The sequence below is a fragment of the Lissotriton helveticus genome (assembly GCF_964261635.1).
Source record: "Lissotriton helveticus chromosome 3_1 unlocalized genomic scaffold, aLisHel1.1 SUPER_3_unloc_1, whole genome shotgun sequence".
Lineage (NCBI taxonomy): Eukaryota > Metazoa > Chordata > Amphibia > Caudata > Salamandridae > Lissotriton > Lissotriton helveticus.
In genome coordinates this window covers 80,520-100,164 of record NW_027611740.1, presented here as the reverse complement: position 1 = coordinate 100,164, position 19,645 = coordinate 80,520, and the positions used below count along the sequence as shown (strand labels likewise).

Genomic DNA, 19,645 nt, shown 5'->3' with positions numbered 1-19,645 from the left:
CAATTGACTATTTATGATTTCTGTGACCAGAGCTAAAGCAGACTTATGTATAGGAAATGTTGGGAGAATTACTGTGGGGAGAAGTGAGTCTACAGTGGCATTGACTATTGAAGGTGCCACCAATCTTAGTTTTACAGCATCGCATAATACATATTTGGTATGGGGTAATAAGGGATATTATCAACTCCCAATTGGATGGTCCGGGGTATGTTACGTATCATTCTTGTTACCCCCTGTATTCCTAGCCCCTGCATCGTATCACCAAGATTTTAAACTGTATAATTATATCTCTAAGAACAGATATAAAAGAACAATAAGTACAGATGAGGTTGATCAGACTGACACCACTCTGCAACAATATGTCGACTTCAATTTGGGTTAGTTTTTCTTTGTGGGTGCTGCATTAAACAGTAGAATAATAAGACGATTGACTCGTGTTGTAGAGGCTGTGACCAATCAGACAGCTATGGCACTTGGGAACATTACTGAAGAGCTGCAAATTGCAAGGATTGTAGCACTACAAAATCGTATTGTTCTTGATGTGATATTAGCTGATCGAGGTGGTGCATGTCGCATCATTGGTAGCAGTTGTTGTGTCTACATTCCGGACCACTCACCTTCAGTATTTGATACGATCTCGAAACTGCATAAGATCACTGCTGAGATTCATCCAGAGACTGGCTCCTGGACTTTTGCCGACTGGATGTGGACACTTTTTACTACTTGGGGTTGGAAGCTGCTGACCACTCTTTGTGTAATACTGGTGATATTATTTACATGCTGTGTATGTATACAATGTGGTCCAATGCTCTGCTCCGTCTGTATTTCTGCCTGTACACCTGCCAAGCGAAATGTTGCAGAAATGAAAGCACAACATTTGTTGAATAAAGAGGTCACTGAAATGATGAACATCTATATTCAAGATGTGAACCTAGATTACCCCAAATGAACAAATGTCTTCAGCTAATGCTAAAAGGGTCGTCTGTTGTAATTTGGCAGCGATCGGGGTTAGCATTTTGCTGAAGCCATCTTGGATTCGGCAGCCAACTTGTCTGCCATGTGCTCACCATGTGCTCTGTCCTACCTTGCTGTCATTTGCCCTTGTATTCTGCCTAGAGACAGACTATATTTAGGCTCTGCTACTCTGCACATGCGCAGAGGAGACTGTGACTTTCCATGCACCTGTCTATAGTCTGTAACTGTCAGGGTATTTCTGTTGGAACCAGCAAACTGTTAGCTCCTCCCATTTGTTGACTGTGCATTTTGTATGACCTTTTATGTATGTAAACCTTCTCTTCTGTACTAGTACCACCTTCTTTTTAGCCCCTGTGTGAGTATAAAAGGAGCATGTTCCTTCTGTTCAGTGTGCTACTTCACACACTACCGAAGGGTGTTGTGTGAACGTAGTTCCACCTCTTGAGGTTAATAAAGCGCTCTGTTTTAAATTGCAGTTTCCCTGCCAACTTCTTTCTTATTGGTCTGAGGACTTGTGCAGAGAAGGGCGAACCCTTAGCACTGGTAGGCCTGGCTGAGGCCCACCATGACAAAATTGGTATTCATGACAATGGGGAGTATGGTATAACATGCTTTACGAGTCAATGAGAAGCTTTCTTGTGACTTGTGTGATGTTAAGTTAGCCTAACGGTAGGCCTGAATACTGTGTGCCTCGCTTTCAGACTAGCGATTAATTTTGTTTTCGCTTGTACTATGAAATGTTTCATGTATTTGTGTGCTCACTGCAGGTGGACAAGACATTATTAGTTTAGAGAAGGGCCTATTGTTTAGTCTATAGCTAGACCTGGGAAAGAATACGATAATGAAGAAGGGATACATTCTCATAGGAGACGGAGATGGCACCAAGGACGTGTGGGAAGTTTACTGTGTAAAGCAGGAGGTGGAGAAAGGAGTCTTCGAAGGCAGCTGGGATAGTGGAAAGTTACCCAAAGGTTGTAGGTGGTGCCTGTATTGGATGGTTGCTTTTGTTCTAATGAAGTTAGGGACAGCTGACATTTCTATTGCAAACGATTCGAGGTACAGACCTTTTGTGGAATTAGGCTACATGACCACATTTAGAGTTTCCTCTTAGGAAGACTCTGACGACTGGCACATTTTATGCTTTCCTTCTGAATCATGCACAGTCTAGGTTTCCACTTTTACATAGTGTTGGGATAGTTAGGAAACTAGGAATTTTTCTTTCGATGCAATCTAACTTACATTTTTGTCCTTAAATAACCTATGTGACAATAACGGAGTTTGTAGTTTTCTTTTTGTTATATAGGGTGAATCGGTTCTGGAGATTTGGCTTCATTTTAAAAAACATTTTTTATACTATCATGTTAAGATTGATACACCTGAATTTGCTCTAGTATTTACGGTAAACTGTCTAACCAGAATCCAGTTGTGGACCTGAGTTCCTGAAAATTTGTATGTGTTGGATCTCTTGAATTGAGAAATTCCTTATCTCTCATGCAGCTTAAAAAGAACCATAGACCTAAATACGAGGAGATACATTTCTGCACTAACGCATAACACAGGCCCCCGCAGCCCCCGTGATGCGGGGGGCCCCGCAGCTCCAGGGGCCCCCTCAGCGGGAGCCAGCAAGGAAGCCTTGCCCTCTTCATGGATTCCCTTGTGAAAAAAAAACCACACACTTCCGTTCTATCATCAAACTTGTCTTGGGCCACAAAAATCACTTTTATGACAAAGACAACGCCGCGTTGCATAATGTTTTTACAATTAGAACATACAAAGAGAGAAGCAGAACAAAATGTTCACAACGAAGTGTAGCCAAGTTGCATACGGGAAAATGTACTGAGTTGAAACTAGCAACAAACATTGGATGCACAGCATATGAAATGTTTTACAGAAGCAACGACATGAGCATTACAATGAATCTGAACGTATAGTGCAAACAACTATTAAAAAATGCCCGTCAAAATGTACACCATATTTCCAGCAGGTGGTATCCGTGATGGCTCCTTTTCCTGTTTTGTCACTAAAATGTAAGACTGGCCACATTTTGAAGGCTCTGGTGGAAACCTGGTCTTCAACACTTTGCTTTTCTTAGCTAATTTACTACTTAAACTAAACAACAGGCTTTTGATTTCTTTTGGTAGCGGTGTCAGGAATATACTGCATTTTTTAGACGCTGGTATGGTGTGTGGACACATTTGCAATGAATTATATGCATGTTTTAACCAGTTATTTAAACTTGACAAACTCTCACATTATTTATCTCAAGTCTGCAAATATCTTTCAGCCTGAGAATAAGACAGACCACCAAATTCTTAACAAACCCTGTGACTCATATTTGCTAATTAAATGGTTACGTGCATGGCAGCAGGCGTTCATTGCACCAGTACCTGGTCTTTGCAGTGGCCTCTTCATATTGGTGCGCGGCGTGCGCGGATGTATCCGCGTCTGCAGCTGCGCAGTCTTCTCCCTTAGGGTGGGGCTGGTCTGGTGACCTTTATCATGCGCATCGCGCAAGTGTGAATGGTGAGGTCAGAGATGACTGAAAGGGACCATGCGGCCACAGCCCACAGGCCATAATTTAATTATTTCTGCCTGTAGGTGAGTCTGTCGATGCATCCTCGTCCGAGGAGCAAGGAGTCCATGTCAGAGGGTGGGGTGGAATGGGATGCATGGGGGGGCGGGCGGCCGGGATTAAAAGTGAAACGTCAAATAGACCCCGGTTCTGTTCTGCAAAGTGGAGACGGAGACCGCGAGGATTGCTCCAGTGCGAGTTTTTATTCATGAGGATTCAAAGCTGCCAAGGCTTCATATTGCTGTGTGTGACATTTTCATAATTTCTTTGTAAATATGATCGAAATTTCAACGACTATGCGTGACACTTTGTTATGTGCAAAATTAAGCAATGAAGACAAGGGAAATAGATAAATATCAGAAATTACACAAAGAAACTCCTAGATAATCGTGTAACTGCTGTAAAGCACCAGAAATGCAAGGGCGCTAACCTGCACGTTTGTGTCCATGTCATGAGGTCGAACACAGGTGTTAGTCCTACTGTATTTAAACTCAGACAGCATCGGGAGGCAGCAGCAATTCCCGGGCCAGGCTACGGGCATCAATTTTAAATAATTAAATACTTCCTGCTACCTCCTGCACTGACATGATCATTCTCAAGCAGCATCACGGAAGTCAGTGAGAGTCTGCCAACATAACACCAGACCTGTGAGAGCCCAGGAGCCAGAGGTTTCATTAGAGCATGGAAGTAGCTAGAAAGATTTGTGTGATTGACACTACCCGCCATTCGTTCATCATGTTTCTCCGGCAGTAGAATGTGAACCCGCCAAAAGGTCACTGACACTGGGGTTGGCGCCAGTTTTTTGCTGGAAAGCAGCAAGTCAGGGAAGGTGCCATCCCCGGATAAGCAGCGGTACAGATGTTCAGCAGGCCACGTCACTAGAGCAGTCACAGACTGAGGCAGCCGACGAGGTGAGGTCTCAGCTGCTAATGCAGTCAACTTAGACCACTGTGACAAACATGTGCAGCGAAATGCAGTGCTGGTGGTAGGCTGTAAAGCATGCCTTAAATTCTTAGCAAAGAAGCAAGCCGTCCTTACCTCTTTAATTATCCCGATTCGCCCCAGCACTGCCACTCTCTGGAACATTGGCAACTGCTGGAGGTAGCTATCCTTGGGTACTTCGCCAGGATGACAGTGAGTGGGTTCAAGTGCATAGCTCCCCAGGAAGTGACTGACACTGTGGCACAGTGCTGCAGGCGGTGGTGTGGTGAGCCGGGGGCCAACAGGGCCACAAATTCCGTCATGTGCCTGTCCTGTTCAGAGTCGCCCTGCTGCAGGAACTAGCTGTGCAAGTCCCGCTGCAGCTGCCCCAGCCCTCTTCGTTAGCAGTTGTAAAGGCAGCTTTGATGTTTTCAGTCATATCCCTGCTTTACCCTCAGCACACAGGTGGTCAGACCATTAGTAAAGATGGTGAATAATGCACTTCAATGCGGTGATGCGGACCACCACATTAAAACGCGTTACTCTAATGCCTGATGTGTGGTACGTGGCAGGACTGATTATTGTCACAATCATCATGATTAAAAAATGTGATTTGTTGCAGCCACACAACGGTGCAATGCCGCAACTATAATCAAAGGTAAAAGCATAATATGGACCTTCAGTCTAGAAATAATGGGGGGGCGCGTAGTCACCAAAGAAACATACATTACAGCATACATAGATAGGGGCCTGTGCATTGTGACAATTTCTCACGTTTTACCCAATGCACCGAAGCGATAGGCTTACAAGATGTAGCTCTACATCTTCCCTTACTTTTCTGGAAAAGGCCTTTTTCAATCATTTTTACAAACAGAACGTGTAGGACTGGAATATGTTCAAAGCCTCATACAACCTTAAAAGTTGGAAATATTATGTGCACTTTCTTACACTTCTGAGACCATTTGTACCTAATACATGCCTTGGTGCCTCGGTGGGCTCTGCGATTGTAATCGCAATTGAAATGTCGCACATCAGCAATCTTAAAAACTTGGCTGCAATGCCGCATGTACGTAGGCACATTGTTTCAAGCGCGTGTTGGCAAATGCAGCTGGCTTTCTGGCAGCCGTGCTTCATTTGTATCTTGGGGTAATAATTTAAAACAGGTGGGTCTCTTCTGACAGTCATACCAGCTGTTGGTTTTACTGTGAGATTACTGCACAGCTCTTGCCTCAGCCTGAGGTTACTGCAGTATGGTGCCTGTCCATGCGTGAGTTAGTGTCACACTTAGGCAGGTAACATGGATTTGTGTGTTGTAACTATTCATGTTGGGGCTGCCTCACATCCTGTTGGGTTGGGTCCCAAGTGGAGAGGCCCTGGGGTCCTGGTCCTCTCCAGATTGATTGCTGGCAGGGAGGGGGCCCAGTGTGGGCAAAGGCTGGCAATTTTAGGGGCGCCTCTTCAGAAGGTAGCAAACTTGTATTTCATAAAAGCACATGGGAATGTGCAGATTAAGTACCAGGAGGTGTTTTAAATATTCCTTTTACCCCCACATACAACATGGGGGTTTTCATACTGGTCATGATGTGTACCACAAGTCAGTTAATGTGCTTAAACTGTGTTCCCAGCAGCCTTGTGTTATTAAACACTCCTAATAGCTTTTGACAAAACACACTTCTAACCTGAACGTAGGCAAAAACATTTGATTTCTGTTTCCCGGCATGAGGTTTAGGTATGTGTTTTTTGATGATGCTTGGCCCCAGGAGTTAGTTTGTATCAAGGTGGTTCTACGTTGCCAGCACTGCGCCTTGTGTATTGCGGTGCAGTTTCTATGCCCTGCAGGTGTGCTTCTTCAAGGATGGCATGGCTTGGAAATGGCCCATTAGCCTGTGTGGAAGGGAAAGACAACACGCACAGTACATGACCATCTACTATACAATGAGAGGCCATACTGTGCCATTCCATGACTGAGTGGCCTTCCATTTCTGGTGCTTTGCACTATTTCTGGTGTTTTAAGATCTTCAAGTTTCTTCTTGTTCAAAAGGGTGTAATTTCTGATATTTCATGTTTTGATTGTCTTCGTTTCATAACTTTGCTCACAAGAAAGAGTCACTTATAGTTGTTTAAATGTCACTCATAATTACACTGAAATTATGAAAATGTCACACATGGCAATGTGAAACCTTGGCAGCTATGCCCGCAGCAGCTCCAGTGTCTATACCCCTGGGGCCCCATCAGTGCTGTAGCGCACACATGCAGCACTACACTCTCTCACTGGCATTGGTTGCACCAGTGAGTTGCCTCAAAACGGTCCTGCCTCATAAATTAAAGTGGTGCGTGCCATGTGCGGTGGGTGCAGGTGACCTGAGCTTCCAGGCCCAGGAGCAAGGGGGTTGAAGGCAACTGCCTGGAGGCCAGAGACCATTTGCAGATTTAGATACCTTTGTAAACTGGTTACAGAGGCTTAGTTTTTAGGTCTCACCTAGTGAACACAGCGCAGCTTCTTCACTTGGCGAGCTCTATTGTCATCGCTTTGGTGCGCGAAGGGAGACAAAACATGTGCGCGCAGGGACAGCCGATGTGCACGTGCATGGCGTCTCCTCTCTGGTATCTCCTTTTTAGCGATGGGAGCTTTCACATCGCTACCACCGCACGCTTGATTTATTACGGCTCGGTTGCCCTCTCCCTCCCTGTCTGCACGCACGCCGCATGCATGCTGTTTGCCTGCTCGCTGGTGCTTTCACTTCTCTCCCTTTGGGCCTCGGTGCCCCACCTTTACAACCTGTACATGAGGCGCCCTTCACAGCAACAGCATCTGATTAGGCTGACGTCGCATAGCTGTATTTTATTTTTGGTAATACTCGCACCACTGAGCAAAGAGCCTTTCTGGTGAATTTAAAAGACAACAAATCTAATTATCATTGACGTAGTTTGAATTTCCGTTAGGAATGACACCGCAGTTTGTTTTTGCTGCGCTTATTTCTGGTGGTGATAAGGAGGCTGGTGGTGCTGTGAGCAGTGTATGCCCTCCCTGTGCTACCGGCCTTCTCTGGTTTTGAACTTGTGTATGTCAGCCAGGGGTTGTTACATACTTATTCATATCGCAGACAATCTGAAGTCACAAGTCGGTTAAGATTTGTTTCTGTCTTTGGCCAGGCAGAGAGCCTCAGCATTAAGGGGGAAAGTCTCAGATTACGTTCCAAACAGGATTTCCCCAGTGCGGATGACAGACGTCGAAGCGCTATGAGGAACAGATGTAGTCTTTTCATGACGTCATTTTCGCTAGCCTGAATATGTGATGCATCATCCTTGTTAATATATAAGTGGTGTGGTAGAGAATCTCTCTGAAGGTATTTAGAGCTACCATAGATAGAGTATGGCTGCTGTTTTTTCAATTTTCAGGTCTCAGCTACAGATTGCTTTAGTTGCTGTCCATTGGTCAGAGCTATGTTTGTGACATACATCCAGCGGTGATTTGGGTCAGCCCCTTTTGCTCCTGGTTAGATGAATTTGTTGTCTTTGTCAGTTGTCACCACTTTATTCAAAGGCGTTACTCCCTATTTGTGTGTTTATGTCCCCTAGGTGTGTTGGGGCCTTTCAGTGTTCCTGCTGGGTGAGTTGTTTTCATTCATTGTATATTTGAGGTGACTTTGAATAAACTCACTCCAGGGAAGTGCATCTCCGTTCCCCCGTCAAGCTTTCCTTCTTTTAATTTTGTAATTATGATAAACGATGGCCGTGTCATGACGTGTACATGTATACATTGTGTCGTGCTGATGCATGAGGGCGATCTTGAAAAGATTTCCCTCTAATTACAAACCCATTCTTTGCAAAATTAGCAGCTAGGCATGCAGTTGCTTGTGGGCACATGCTTTTGCATGCCTATAAAAATGTTTCCAAATGCTGTTGCTCAGCGGTTTAAGGCCTAGATTTATTGGCTTTGCCAGTGTTTGTTCTCTGTGCAGATGATGCAGTTCTGTCATCAAGAACTGTAATTGAACTCTAAGATGAAGTGAATAGATATATGTCCTGACTGGATCCCTTGACGTTAATGGATACCGTGGGCCTCAGTACTACGTTATGGCTTTAGATGCAAGAAATATTACATCATAGTCCATGAGCATTAAGAGACATCCAAAAAGAGTGTTCACTGCATTACATATTTAAGAGTCATAGTTGATAGCTCCATAAAGGTGATCCGAACTTACAATTCCAAGAAGCACAAGCCCAATGGACTATTTGTAGGTCTGGTGCTAGCCATGTCCTTTTTGATTTTGGTAATACTGCACATATATTATACATAAATATAGGGGCTTTCAGTCAGCCCATCCATTGTTTTGTTCTGCGATACATATTTTTGTTTTTCCCACTGCAGACACAACAATGGAGCACAAGATCAGCCCACTTAAGCCATTGGATTACCTTATTCTGAGAGATAACCTTCTTTTTGGGCACATTGTAAACAAGCATTTGCAATGCAATAGGTCTTGCATTTAAGCGAGTTTGAGCTATTGACATTGCAAATAACAAAGCATTTTATTTTTGTTTTTAAAATATAAATAAATGGCTTTGTCATTTACAATGCCAATAGCTTAAACCCGCGTAAATGTGAGACCTATTGCATTGCAAGTGCTTGTTTTCTGGTTCCAGTACCCCTGGGCCCCCACTCTGCCAATTCCTTCCATTTGAAATTTACATTTACTGCTGTAGTGTGAGAATGCATCCCATAAAAAGGAATATAAAGTAAGGTTGCCAAAAGAAAAATGCCAGCAATACGTTGTTTAAAGAGCCTGGAAAGACCTTGTCTTGACACTAAATAGGGTTGTAAATAAAGTATGTATTGATTTGTGACTTTTCTGTCTTTGTTCTCTTAAATATCAGTGATGTATCATTCAGGCAGCCCTAGAACACAATTAAAAGTGCTTTCTATGTATATTTGTTGTTCAAAGTATGCACAGATGAGTGCTGAAAGCTTTAGGTGACTGCTTCTTTTTGCCCCATCTGGGACATCAAAATAATGAGCTGGCAACCCTAATCATAAGACTGGAAGTTTGTTGCACGATCAGCACATGATTTATTTCCTCCACCCTCGATCCCTGATTAACGCCATAATAGCAATAGTTTCACTTATATCTGAAAACCCTACGCCTCCGTCAATAACATGCTGAGTCACTTAAAGTGTCTAGGAATGCACCCTGCATCAGACAACTCACTCCTAATTCTCGCCCTTCACTTTTACGCTCACCCTGCACTTACAGCAATCACAATGCACTCACACTGATCACCATGCACTTACACCCTTCACCCGCTCACCCTGCACTCACAGTGATAACTCAGCCCTCACAATGCACTTGCTCTGTTCACCCTGCAGTCTCACGAGCACACTACTCACCTTGCACTCATGTCACACTTCGCTCACTTGTCCCCCTCACTGCTCAATCTGCAATCTTATTTAAAAAAGCCCATCACTAACTATGCATTCTTTCATCCCACTCTGCACTTACATCCGCACCCAAATTCATATGGTCACCTCATTCACCCTGTCGTCACTCCTCTTACCCTACTCTCACACTGTCACATCGCTCACTGTGAACTCACATGGGCACTCCTGTCACCCACACAGCACAGAGGGTTAATGTGCCTTCTATAAAGAACGTGTACCATGCAGATCACAGAACTGAGTGTGAGTAAACTGTTCTTACAGGGGTCCCCAAAATATGTTTGGCGGTTGGCCCCTAATATCCTTATGATGTTCCTGGTGCCATCTGTGAATATGATGGCCCTAATTACCACATTCAGCAAAAAAAAACTAATTGTAGCAAAGGTGCAGAATGTTTAAACTCTGCATAAGTGTTTCTGTGGTGGTGAACAAACTAAAGGGGAATTTGTTTGATTAGATAGGTTTGATTTATGTATGCTGCTGCTTGCTGTACTTGTTATTGTTTTATAAGTCACTTTGAAATATTTGCACCTTCATGCACAAGCACAGACCAAAAGGTCATTGGTTGACTAAAGTGGTTTGATTTTTGTTTGTTGCTGCCTGCTGTACTTGTTACTGTTTTGCTAGTCACTTTGAAATATTTGACACTTCAAAAAGGGAATTGTTAGTTTAAACTGGTTTGATTATTGTATTGTGCTGTAGTTGTTATTGTTTACCAGTTGCTTTGATATATATGTGCTTTTATGCACACACTAAACGGGGAATTGTTTGACTAACCCGGCTTCATTTTTGCATACTGCTCGACTAGTTTTTATCATGCACTTTGAATGTATTTTCATTTTGATGCAAGAAAGAAAGTTACTTGTTTTACTAAACAAGCTGGATTTTCATTTATTGCTGGACTGGTGATTGCTTTATTGTGCACTTTGAAAGTATTTGCACTGTTCTTTTGCTTTACCAACTACAGTTTGTACAGATTGTTATTAGGTACTTGCTGATATGGTTTGTTTTTATTCTACATGCAGTGTTATTTATGGCGCTGCTCGCACATGTCTGTAATACGTGTGCCTTAAATCTTGTGTCAATTCTAATTTAGACCCTTTATAGTTATTCTTCAGGCATAGGCAGTTCCTGAGACAATAAGACCGCTCTTTGGCATTGTTTTGATTGCTTCCGTTCCTGAGACAATAGGATTGCTCCTTGGCATTGTTCTGATTGCTGCCTCAAATAAATAATCTCCTTTTGACATTATTGTTACAAATGGGATACCTTATATGTTAATAGAGTTTCTCACTTTCTAATTAGAACTTTGAGAAATACTATATAGAGGCATTTCATTTAAATGTTGGAGGTTTCAAATCAAAATATGCCAGATTTTGGGCGGTGGGGCAAAGTGGTAGGTGGTGGGACGGGCCGGGCCACTGGGGGGAGTCCCTCCCTGTGTTTTGCAGGGGGGCCCCCTCAAGTTTCGTTACACCACTGGCACTACTGTCCTCAGTCACATTATGTGTGTTTAAAGTCTGCTTGTAAATACACCCATCTGTTTCAGCACAGCACGTCAGCACATTTGTTTACTGGTTGATCCAATAATGTGATGCATTGTATACAAGAAAGTATATATTGAAAAAAGAGTTGTTGTACACAATTCATTGATTCATTTGTTGTGATGGAAGTGAGCATGCATACACAATACAAGAGATTGACTCAAAAGGCACAATCTATAGATGCAGCCTTATAAATAAACCCCACAGGATAACTGTATTATTACCCCAGACCTCAAAGGGTTGAGTTTATGTTATATGTACTTACTTCTGGCTTCTGATATCTTGCAATGATACCTTCATCTCAATGCAGTATGGACCTTTATTCAGGTTCTTTTGGCAGTGAATATTATTTCTTTGATTAGGATACATTTTTACCAGCACATGAATATTTGGAAGGAAGATTTTGACCCAATTATTTTAAGAAATTGGATATTTACTGACTGAGGGACCACAAGAACAGCATTCTAATATCACTGGCCATTATGTCCTTTAAATTAATTAAAACTATCTACTGCAGCAGGTGAAATTCAACATATAGGGGCTGATTACGACGTCGGACAGAAAGGCTCCGAACGGCAGTCGAATTCCCCTAAACCGTGTCAGAACCTATGTTTCTGACTCGGTCAGAAACATTTCTGACCGACCAATTACGATGTTCTTGGTCGGAAAGCAAACCGCTTAGTCATTCCGATTCAGTCCTGACTGGCATTCTGGAACTTCGAGTTGATTCAAGCCGAATCGTACAACTCTAGGGACTGGGTTTCTAACCGGCAAATTACAATGTCGGATTCTGACAGCCTTTCCGACTCGGTGTGTCTGACACAACAGGGCCATCAGAAACTGCTTTGGGGGCCCCTAGCAGAATCCCCTTCATCCTGAGGCCTCCGGTTGGGGGCCTTGGGGGTAACCAAGGGACCCCCTTTTTAAACTATGCACAGTGTGGCAGGTACCATGAGGTGACCGTCACAGGGTGCAAGGTTTTCCGCAACCACCCCTTTTTTCAATGGGACCCTGTGTATTCAGACGAAACACAGGCTCCTATTGAAGTCAACGGGAGACTTTACGAACTGTGTTCAGAAGCATTGTAATCGGTCGGTCGGCCTCACTGAACACGAGTCGGTCCGAACCGATTACGACAAGGAGTCAGTCGGTTTGGTTTACAACCGACATCGAAATGAGGCCCTTAGTTCTATTGCAGCATTTGGCTAGTATTGGCAACATAACGTTTTACTACAGTTGATGTAGTTCAGCCTTTACAGTCACATCACTGAATGGATATGTATTCAGTACAATCACAGAACGAAGTTACTATGGAACCACAGACTTTGTGATCATTTGCATGTTTTAGTTCGGGAGTACTAAAGGTCGATTAGTTCTTTTTATTCTAATGAAAAGATGGATGAAAATGTTACTTAAATTAATATGTGGACAACAAAGGAGCTATTAGGCCTTGAAAGGCCATCTTCTAAACCCTAAGCCTCTGCTCGTTTGGTTGGCCAAATCTATTTGCATTTCCACACCAAAGAGACAGGGAGATCTTTTTGTAAAATTGCAGTGTCACGTGAACCACCTCTGCAAGGATTTGTTTCTGAAAAAATAAGGTTCTAACGTGCTGCAAATTTACTCCAAATGTGGGAAATGGCAGTGTGTATTTTCCCATTGCATGCCATTCATGACAGTCAAGATAAAAATTGTAAATTCATTGGAAGGCCTGTGCTAACTTGAGTTGTCCTTATGGATCTATAGTAGTTGGTCAGCAGACAGGATGTTCCAATGATGTAGCTGGCTGATGCTCTGCCATTAGAAACTATAAATTTTCCCTGCATATAAATGAGGTGGACAGAAAGAGTAGATGTTTAGAAATTTCAAAACTTTTTGGTGGATTTTCCACCAAACCATTGAAACCATTGAGTCGCAGCATGGAGTCTTTGATTTAAATCCCAAAGCTTCAACAAAGAGAAGATTTTGTCAACTCCTATTTAGGAGTATTCTGCAATGGTGAATGTACAATTTGCATGTGTAAGTTACACATACACATTTTTGTGTGTCTAAAGTCCAGTGGCCGCTGTACTGATTTATCTATAATACCTAGAAATCAGCATTTCTCACTAAAATAGTAAAATATAGTAAAAAAATGTACGTTGTTAAAATACAGCAATTTTTGGATTTAGACATTTTGGTGCTGGTAACAAGCACCTTAGATTTGACAATAAGTCGAGTTAGCACTACAAAGTTCTGATGGTCCATCAGCCTACCTTTATTGATAGTAGGCTGATGGCATATGAGGAATTGTTGTAGGAGTGTTTATAATTACAAACAGGCGCACTTTGAGAACTTTCAATGTGTTAACAAAATACTATATATCAATTGGGAGGAAAAGTCTTCTGCATTGCAAGAAACTAGCATCCCTGAACTGAGTGCCCAACTGTACTGTTGTCAGGATCCCTTATGCTGTTTTTCTGTCATAGCAGTACAAGGATCATGCGTGTGCACTATGATGTAGGCCTGCCTCATGAATTCTGGTTGTGTCTGACCAGGAGAGGCACAAAAAGCACCGCACTTATAGCTGTGGAAGGCAACCGCCTTTGCCAAGAGTTAATCAGCACATGTGTAGTAGTGGCAGCATATTGTGAAATGATAAGCAGTAGTGAACAGGTCATTTTTGCCTTATGTCACTGGAGTGAGACCTACAGGCTCACTCACCTTTTTAAAAAGTGTATCTGCTGTGTGATTAACTCACCTTTGGCCTATATTAGGTAGTGTGGAGTGCTGGGCAGCGCATCGCAAGAGTAGTGGCTCTGTGGTTGATGTCCATGTGCCTGGGAAGGGTACAGTACAGGGATGGAGAAAGACATGTGAGTATATGTGTCGTTAGTGAATGTACTGAGTGCCTGTACATACATTACATGAGAGATGTAGTAGTGTACAGTACGTGCACAATGCAAGCATGTGCTGATTGTATGGGTGAATGTGTGAAGTGCAATACATGAAAGGTGACAGATTGTGCAGAGCACACTAGGTACAATGTAGAAAAGCTAAAGAACTCACTACTGTGCGTATACTGAATTTATGGGCTGAATGTATGTGTATCTCTAATGGCAGGTAAGAGTGCTGGACAATAAATGTGATGTGAATATACACTGGATGCAAGTGTGTCTGCAATGGTGCACTGCATGGAGGACCCTAGGTTGGTTATTTTGGGAAACCCACGCCTGCCTGGTGAAGGCATGAGGATCAGAAGAATCCCCTTCTACAGATGTATGTATTGCTGCAATCCTGTGAGCTAGGTAGGATACACACTGGGGAAAAGAGGAAGATACTCCCGCTTTATATTTCCATAGGTTGCTCTTTGCTTCAGTGATAGATCACAAGGAAGGGGCCTGCACACATCTCAGGAAGGGGATGAAGCTGAAAAGGTAATCATAAAAAGTAGGGCTGGGAGCCCAGGGTTAACCTTTTAATGCACATATCACTGTGGCTGACATCCAGATGTGAACCCTGGACACTCACAGGGACTGTGTTGTGGAACAATCAGCTTCAGAGTCTTGCCTGCTGTGGCAGGAACGAAGAAAAAGAAAAATGTACGCTTCAAAAGAAGCAGAAGCCCACCATAACATTTTAAAGACTCAGACCCTAAATCACATTTGGCATCTGGAAAATGACTATAAGAAGGTGAAGTGGAGACCACAAAAATGTGTCATCTGCCATAAGCCAGACCAGCTGTATGAGAAGGGGAAGCTCTTTAAGACTTCAGCCTGTGACCAGTACTTGGGACAAAGTCCTGCTAGTCTCTCTGTTGGGTGAAGAGACATCGCCCAGGGAATCCCAAGATCACTTCTCCTGGATCCTGGAGCACCAGCACCTGCCTGCTTTCCAAGACCAGCATGTTCTGTGAGAAAGAGGAGAGCGTTGGAGGGAGCAAGGTCCAGTGTGGAACCCTACCAAGAGGGCTACCAGAGAGATGTAAGGGAACAGCTGTGCCCCAATAGGGTCATTACCCATGTGCAGTATTGACTCAGCACCCCCCATATGTCAGAAGCGGGCCTCTGAGGACTGATCCATGTGCTACACGTCGTACAGGACTTGCCAAACCCATACCACCATGTTGAAGTGACCCGGTATGCTTGAGGGGGCCACCACTGAAGACACTGCGGCTAAAGTGCTAAGACTCATAACCAGCAAAGTGGAGACGATTGCACCAAAACAGTCAGCGCTTGAGGTGTAAACAATCTCTGCAACCCCATATGCTAACAGGGGGTGCCAGTCCTCACCATAGTGCTGAATGCTTCCATGATGCAGGAGCATGTAAGGCTTGAACTGGGCCTGTTGGGCGCTGGAGGACTTGCTGCTGACAGTGCTGCTGCACCATAGATGCTTTTGACTAAATTCATAAGAAGACAAACAGGAGCGAACTCTTGAGTATGGCCTAGTAGTAAATATTCCCTGGATGTGGCCACTAGTAAATGAGGAATAACCCCAACTATGTTACAAGGAAGCGGGTGGAATTGGGATTTCCCTGAAAAAAAACAGAGCCTCAACCTCAGGGTATTTGTGCTGTTTCTAATTAATGTTGTTATTCCTTTAAATGTGTAGATTAATAAAGAAAGTACTTTTTTCTTATAAAAGCAAGGTTTTGACTGGGCCTTGATTTATTGACAACACTGTGTGCACTTAGAGTTAAGAGAAGTGTATGAGTATATCTACACTTTTCCCTGGGGGAGCCTGTCACAGCTTGTCCACATCTACCACTGAGAGCTAAGTACGGAGGTGGGATCTGTGCCCAGTTGCTCAGAATCCATAGTGGGTTTTGTCCCAACACTTCATGAGTAAAAGTCCTCAACCACCACAGTTGGGCCCTGTATCCCAGCGTGCCTTGTGGCTCTCTGAACGAGGTTTTGAGAATATCAACACATATGAAAGGGTATTTTCTCAAGTAAGGCCTGTCTGTGGCCCCCGCAAGTCCAGACATTGGTGAGTGACGTTAAGATGAATGACTAGTGGTTTTCACAGGGTGTTAATGTCTCACATTTTGCAATGAATTTGGCATACAGTGTTCTGCATTTTCCCAGAGATTAGATAAAATGCTAATTGCCCAAAAACTCCACCAATAATGTGTGTTTCTTTGGGAAAAGACCTCAAAGCTCTCTTTGGGAGGGTTCCAGTTGGGCAATGCCCATAATGTTGTGCTTTAACATTGCACCGGACATGCTCTACAAAGCACCATACTCCTTACTTCACAAAACATGTGTTCCCTCCTGTAACCATGAACAGGACAATATTCCTGGTTTTGGCCAACTGTTTGGACTTGGGTGTCCACTGCACGAAGTACAACAGACACCTGTCTGTTTTGTCTCAAAAATCAATTGCACACCTAGGACCTGTTTCACAAAGGGCCTCCTCGGCCATGAGTTTGGATGTTCTTTGTGATTCGGGCCCCAAGAGTTGTAACTGATTCCTGCATTTTTTTGTCTCACCTTTCATGTCAACGAATAATTAGCTGTGGGTGATTCATAAGAGCACATATCGCTCGTGAAATGAAATGAAATTAAATGAAATGAGTATTTATAAAGCGCGGTGGCTGCCCAAGGGCGTCCAAGCGCTGGTAAAAAGGTATGTTTGCTGAACAAAAGAGGTTTGACCAGGAGGATTAATGGTGGACATTAAACAGAAGAGTTTTCAGCTGTTTCCGGAACGAAAGGAGATCGGGGTTGGACCTGAGTTTGAGGGGAAGGGAGTTCCATTGTTTGGCAGCATTAAGGGAGAACATCCTACCACCAGCTCTTGCTCTTTTTATTCTCGGCACTAAGGCCAGAAAAGAGTGACTTGATCTAAGATTTCTGGTGGGATGGTACTGAGATATAAGTTGGCGACCAATTGCTGGACCTGTGCACCAAAAAGCCTGGTGGGAGATGCACATCGCCTTGAAGGTTATTCTCTCTCGTACAGGTAACCAGTGCAACTTGTTCAGCCCCGGTTTAGCTGATTGTCTACGAGGCAGCTGGAGCTCGTAGGCTTTCTTCTTGAGACTTTTTGGGGGTTCTTCAAGTGAATGCTTGAGCATCTCTCTCCCATGTCCACAGTGGGACTGAGCAGGCACACTCCAGCATGTCATACGGAGAATTCAACCAAAACCTCATTGACAGTGTTCCGCCAAAACTACTGCACTACTGGGTGCGCTTTGAATTATTCTACTTTTAATAACTATTGAACTTGAGCGTTCTTGGACCCTACCCCACTGCATTCTTCCACTTTTTATACACTGTCATACGCCTAGATTAATTAAAATCTTGATTTTATGAATGGAGCCAGTGTCAAACTCATTCAAAAAATCTAAGTCACCTTTTCACGAAACAACGTAGGCGAGCCTATGGGGAGGTCATTTGGAATCTTGATGTCTGCAGCTAATGTGAGAATCACTGTTGAAATGTGTATCTATGAAATGGTAACGTGTATATTAAACTGAATCAGATCAGCTCTAGGTGTGTTTTTGACGGAACGCTTACATGTGTGTTCGCAGTTCATTCTTCGTAGACTATGATTGGAAACAAGTCTTCGTTTTATAGTTCACAAGTTTAACTGTGAGGTTGTGCACAGGTTAAAAGGCACTGCTAGACTAGAATATACCTTATTTCAGCAAATCTGTTAGGCAGATGTGAGGACACTGCCTCTTTATAGTACACAGTACATTGCAGATAGACAACACAACCTCCGTAACACAGTAACCCAAAATACATTGTCAGTCAAACAGAGGTAAATGCTCTGCGAGAATCTAAACCCCCATAACACTAGACCAGCAACACTGAGAAAGTGCCTTTGAGCTTTAATTTCAGCTTCGGTGCCACATTGGTCTGGCATTAGATCTTTCTGGGCGTGAGACCAGGTTGTGCATTTGGTTTATTTTTTAACTTCCTGTTTCTATGCAGTGTTTGTGATACAAAATAGCAGTTCTATAACATTTAAACAATCTAAAAAACACTAATCGAAAATGCACAAAAACATTTTCTTACAGAGAAATATCACAACGACATCAGTTATTAAGCAACCTCTGCCTGAACGAGAGACGTGTCGAATTTATGTAATTGTGGTCATAGGATACCCTAGTCTAGCCTATTTAAGACCCCAAAATCCCTCTGATGGTGCCAACAGCGAACACTGGTCTATGATAATCTAATAAGCATGCGCCTATGTTTAAACCCTTTTCCATTCCTTTGCATTAAAACCTCAATATTGCACTGTGAACACACAACTCTGCATTCTCTTAGATGCTGCAGCCTTCACCAGACACTTACCATCTGGGTTAGATCCAGAGAGGACACCTTGCTGCTGTAAAACTCCTGCGGCAAGGGAGTTGGGCCAAAACCTCTGAGTGGGCCTGTGCTGAGATTTGATCTTTTTAGCTTTTGGGGCAGGGTCTGGGTTGCTGGCATCTAGCATTGGCTGCAGGATGCGTCGTCTGGCATTGATAAACCTTTCCAGAAAAGAAAACATAAATAGAGAAAAAAACACAGTAAGTAAAGTCTCCAAATCCAACCTTTCCATAGAGTCTCTAATCGTCATCTCTTTGATGTTAGCCTAGGGATCACAATATTACTGCAGCATGTAGGGGCCAATTCTCAACACTATCTTTGAACGGGTAAGTTACAGCTTTGTGCCTGCAACTTGGCAACATTGTTATGTGCTATTGTGTAGTAATGTTGCTTATGATAGAGAAACATTTCTGGCTGTTACATGCGCCCATGATATGGCTCAAGAATACTTCACACATATAAAGGAGGCTAAGGGTCAAAACTTGCAAAGAGCAAGCCCCATTGAGCCTCATGTGAAAAGCAGTGAATTCAAAAAATGCCTCAATGGAAGTAGACGTGGCCAAAAAAGCATGTGACTTAGATAACTGTGTCAATATATCCTCACATACTGCAGTGACTGTCCCTTCAGACTGATGTCCTAGAAAACCTGGTAAAATAAGTTCAACACAATATGGCTTGCAAGGGACAAAAAAGCATAACATTTAATTAGACCGGACCTCCTTAGTATGGTTTCTCCTGTCTTTTTGTCTCTACCACTTGTATTTTTGACTATGCTGGACTTCGTTTTTGCTGGTTTGTGTACTCTAGGCACTTTGCCACTGCTAATCTGTGCTAAAGTGCAAGTGCTCCCTGCATAAATTGTGATTGCAATTGGTAATCCATGATTGGC

At 43.2% G+C, this 19,645-nt stretch overlaps 1 protein-coding gene across 1 annotated transcript in view; it reads right to left on the bottom strand.

Annotated features, from left to right (window-relative positions):
- LOC144806641 (homeobox protein PKNOX2-like) overlaps positions 1–18,886 on the bottom strand; it is a 44,765-nt gene extending 25,879 nt beyond the window's left edge. Inside the window, exon 1 of the mRNA XM_078672960.1 lies at positions 18,739–18,886. Within this exon, the coding sequence (XP_078529086.1) occupies positions 18,739–18,883 (145 nt within the window). The 5' untranslated portion in view covers positions 18,884–18,886. The remainder of the gene's footprint in view (positions 1–18,738) is intronic.
- Positions 18,887–19,645: the final 759 nt, after the last annotated feature.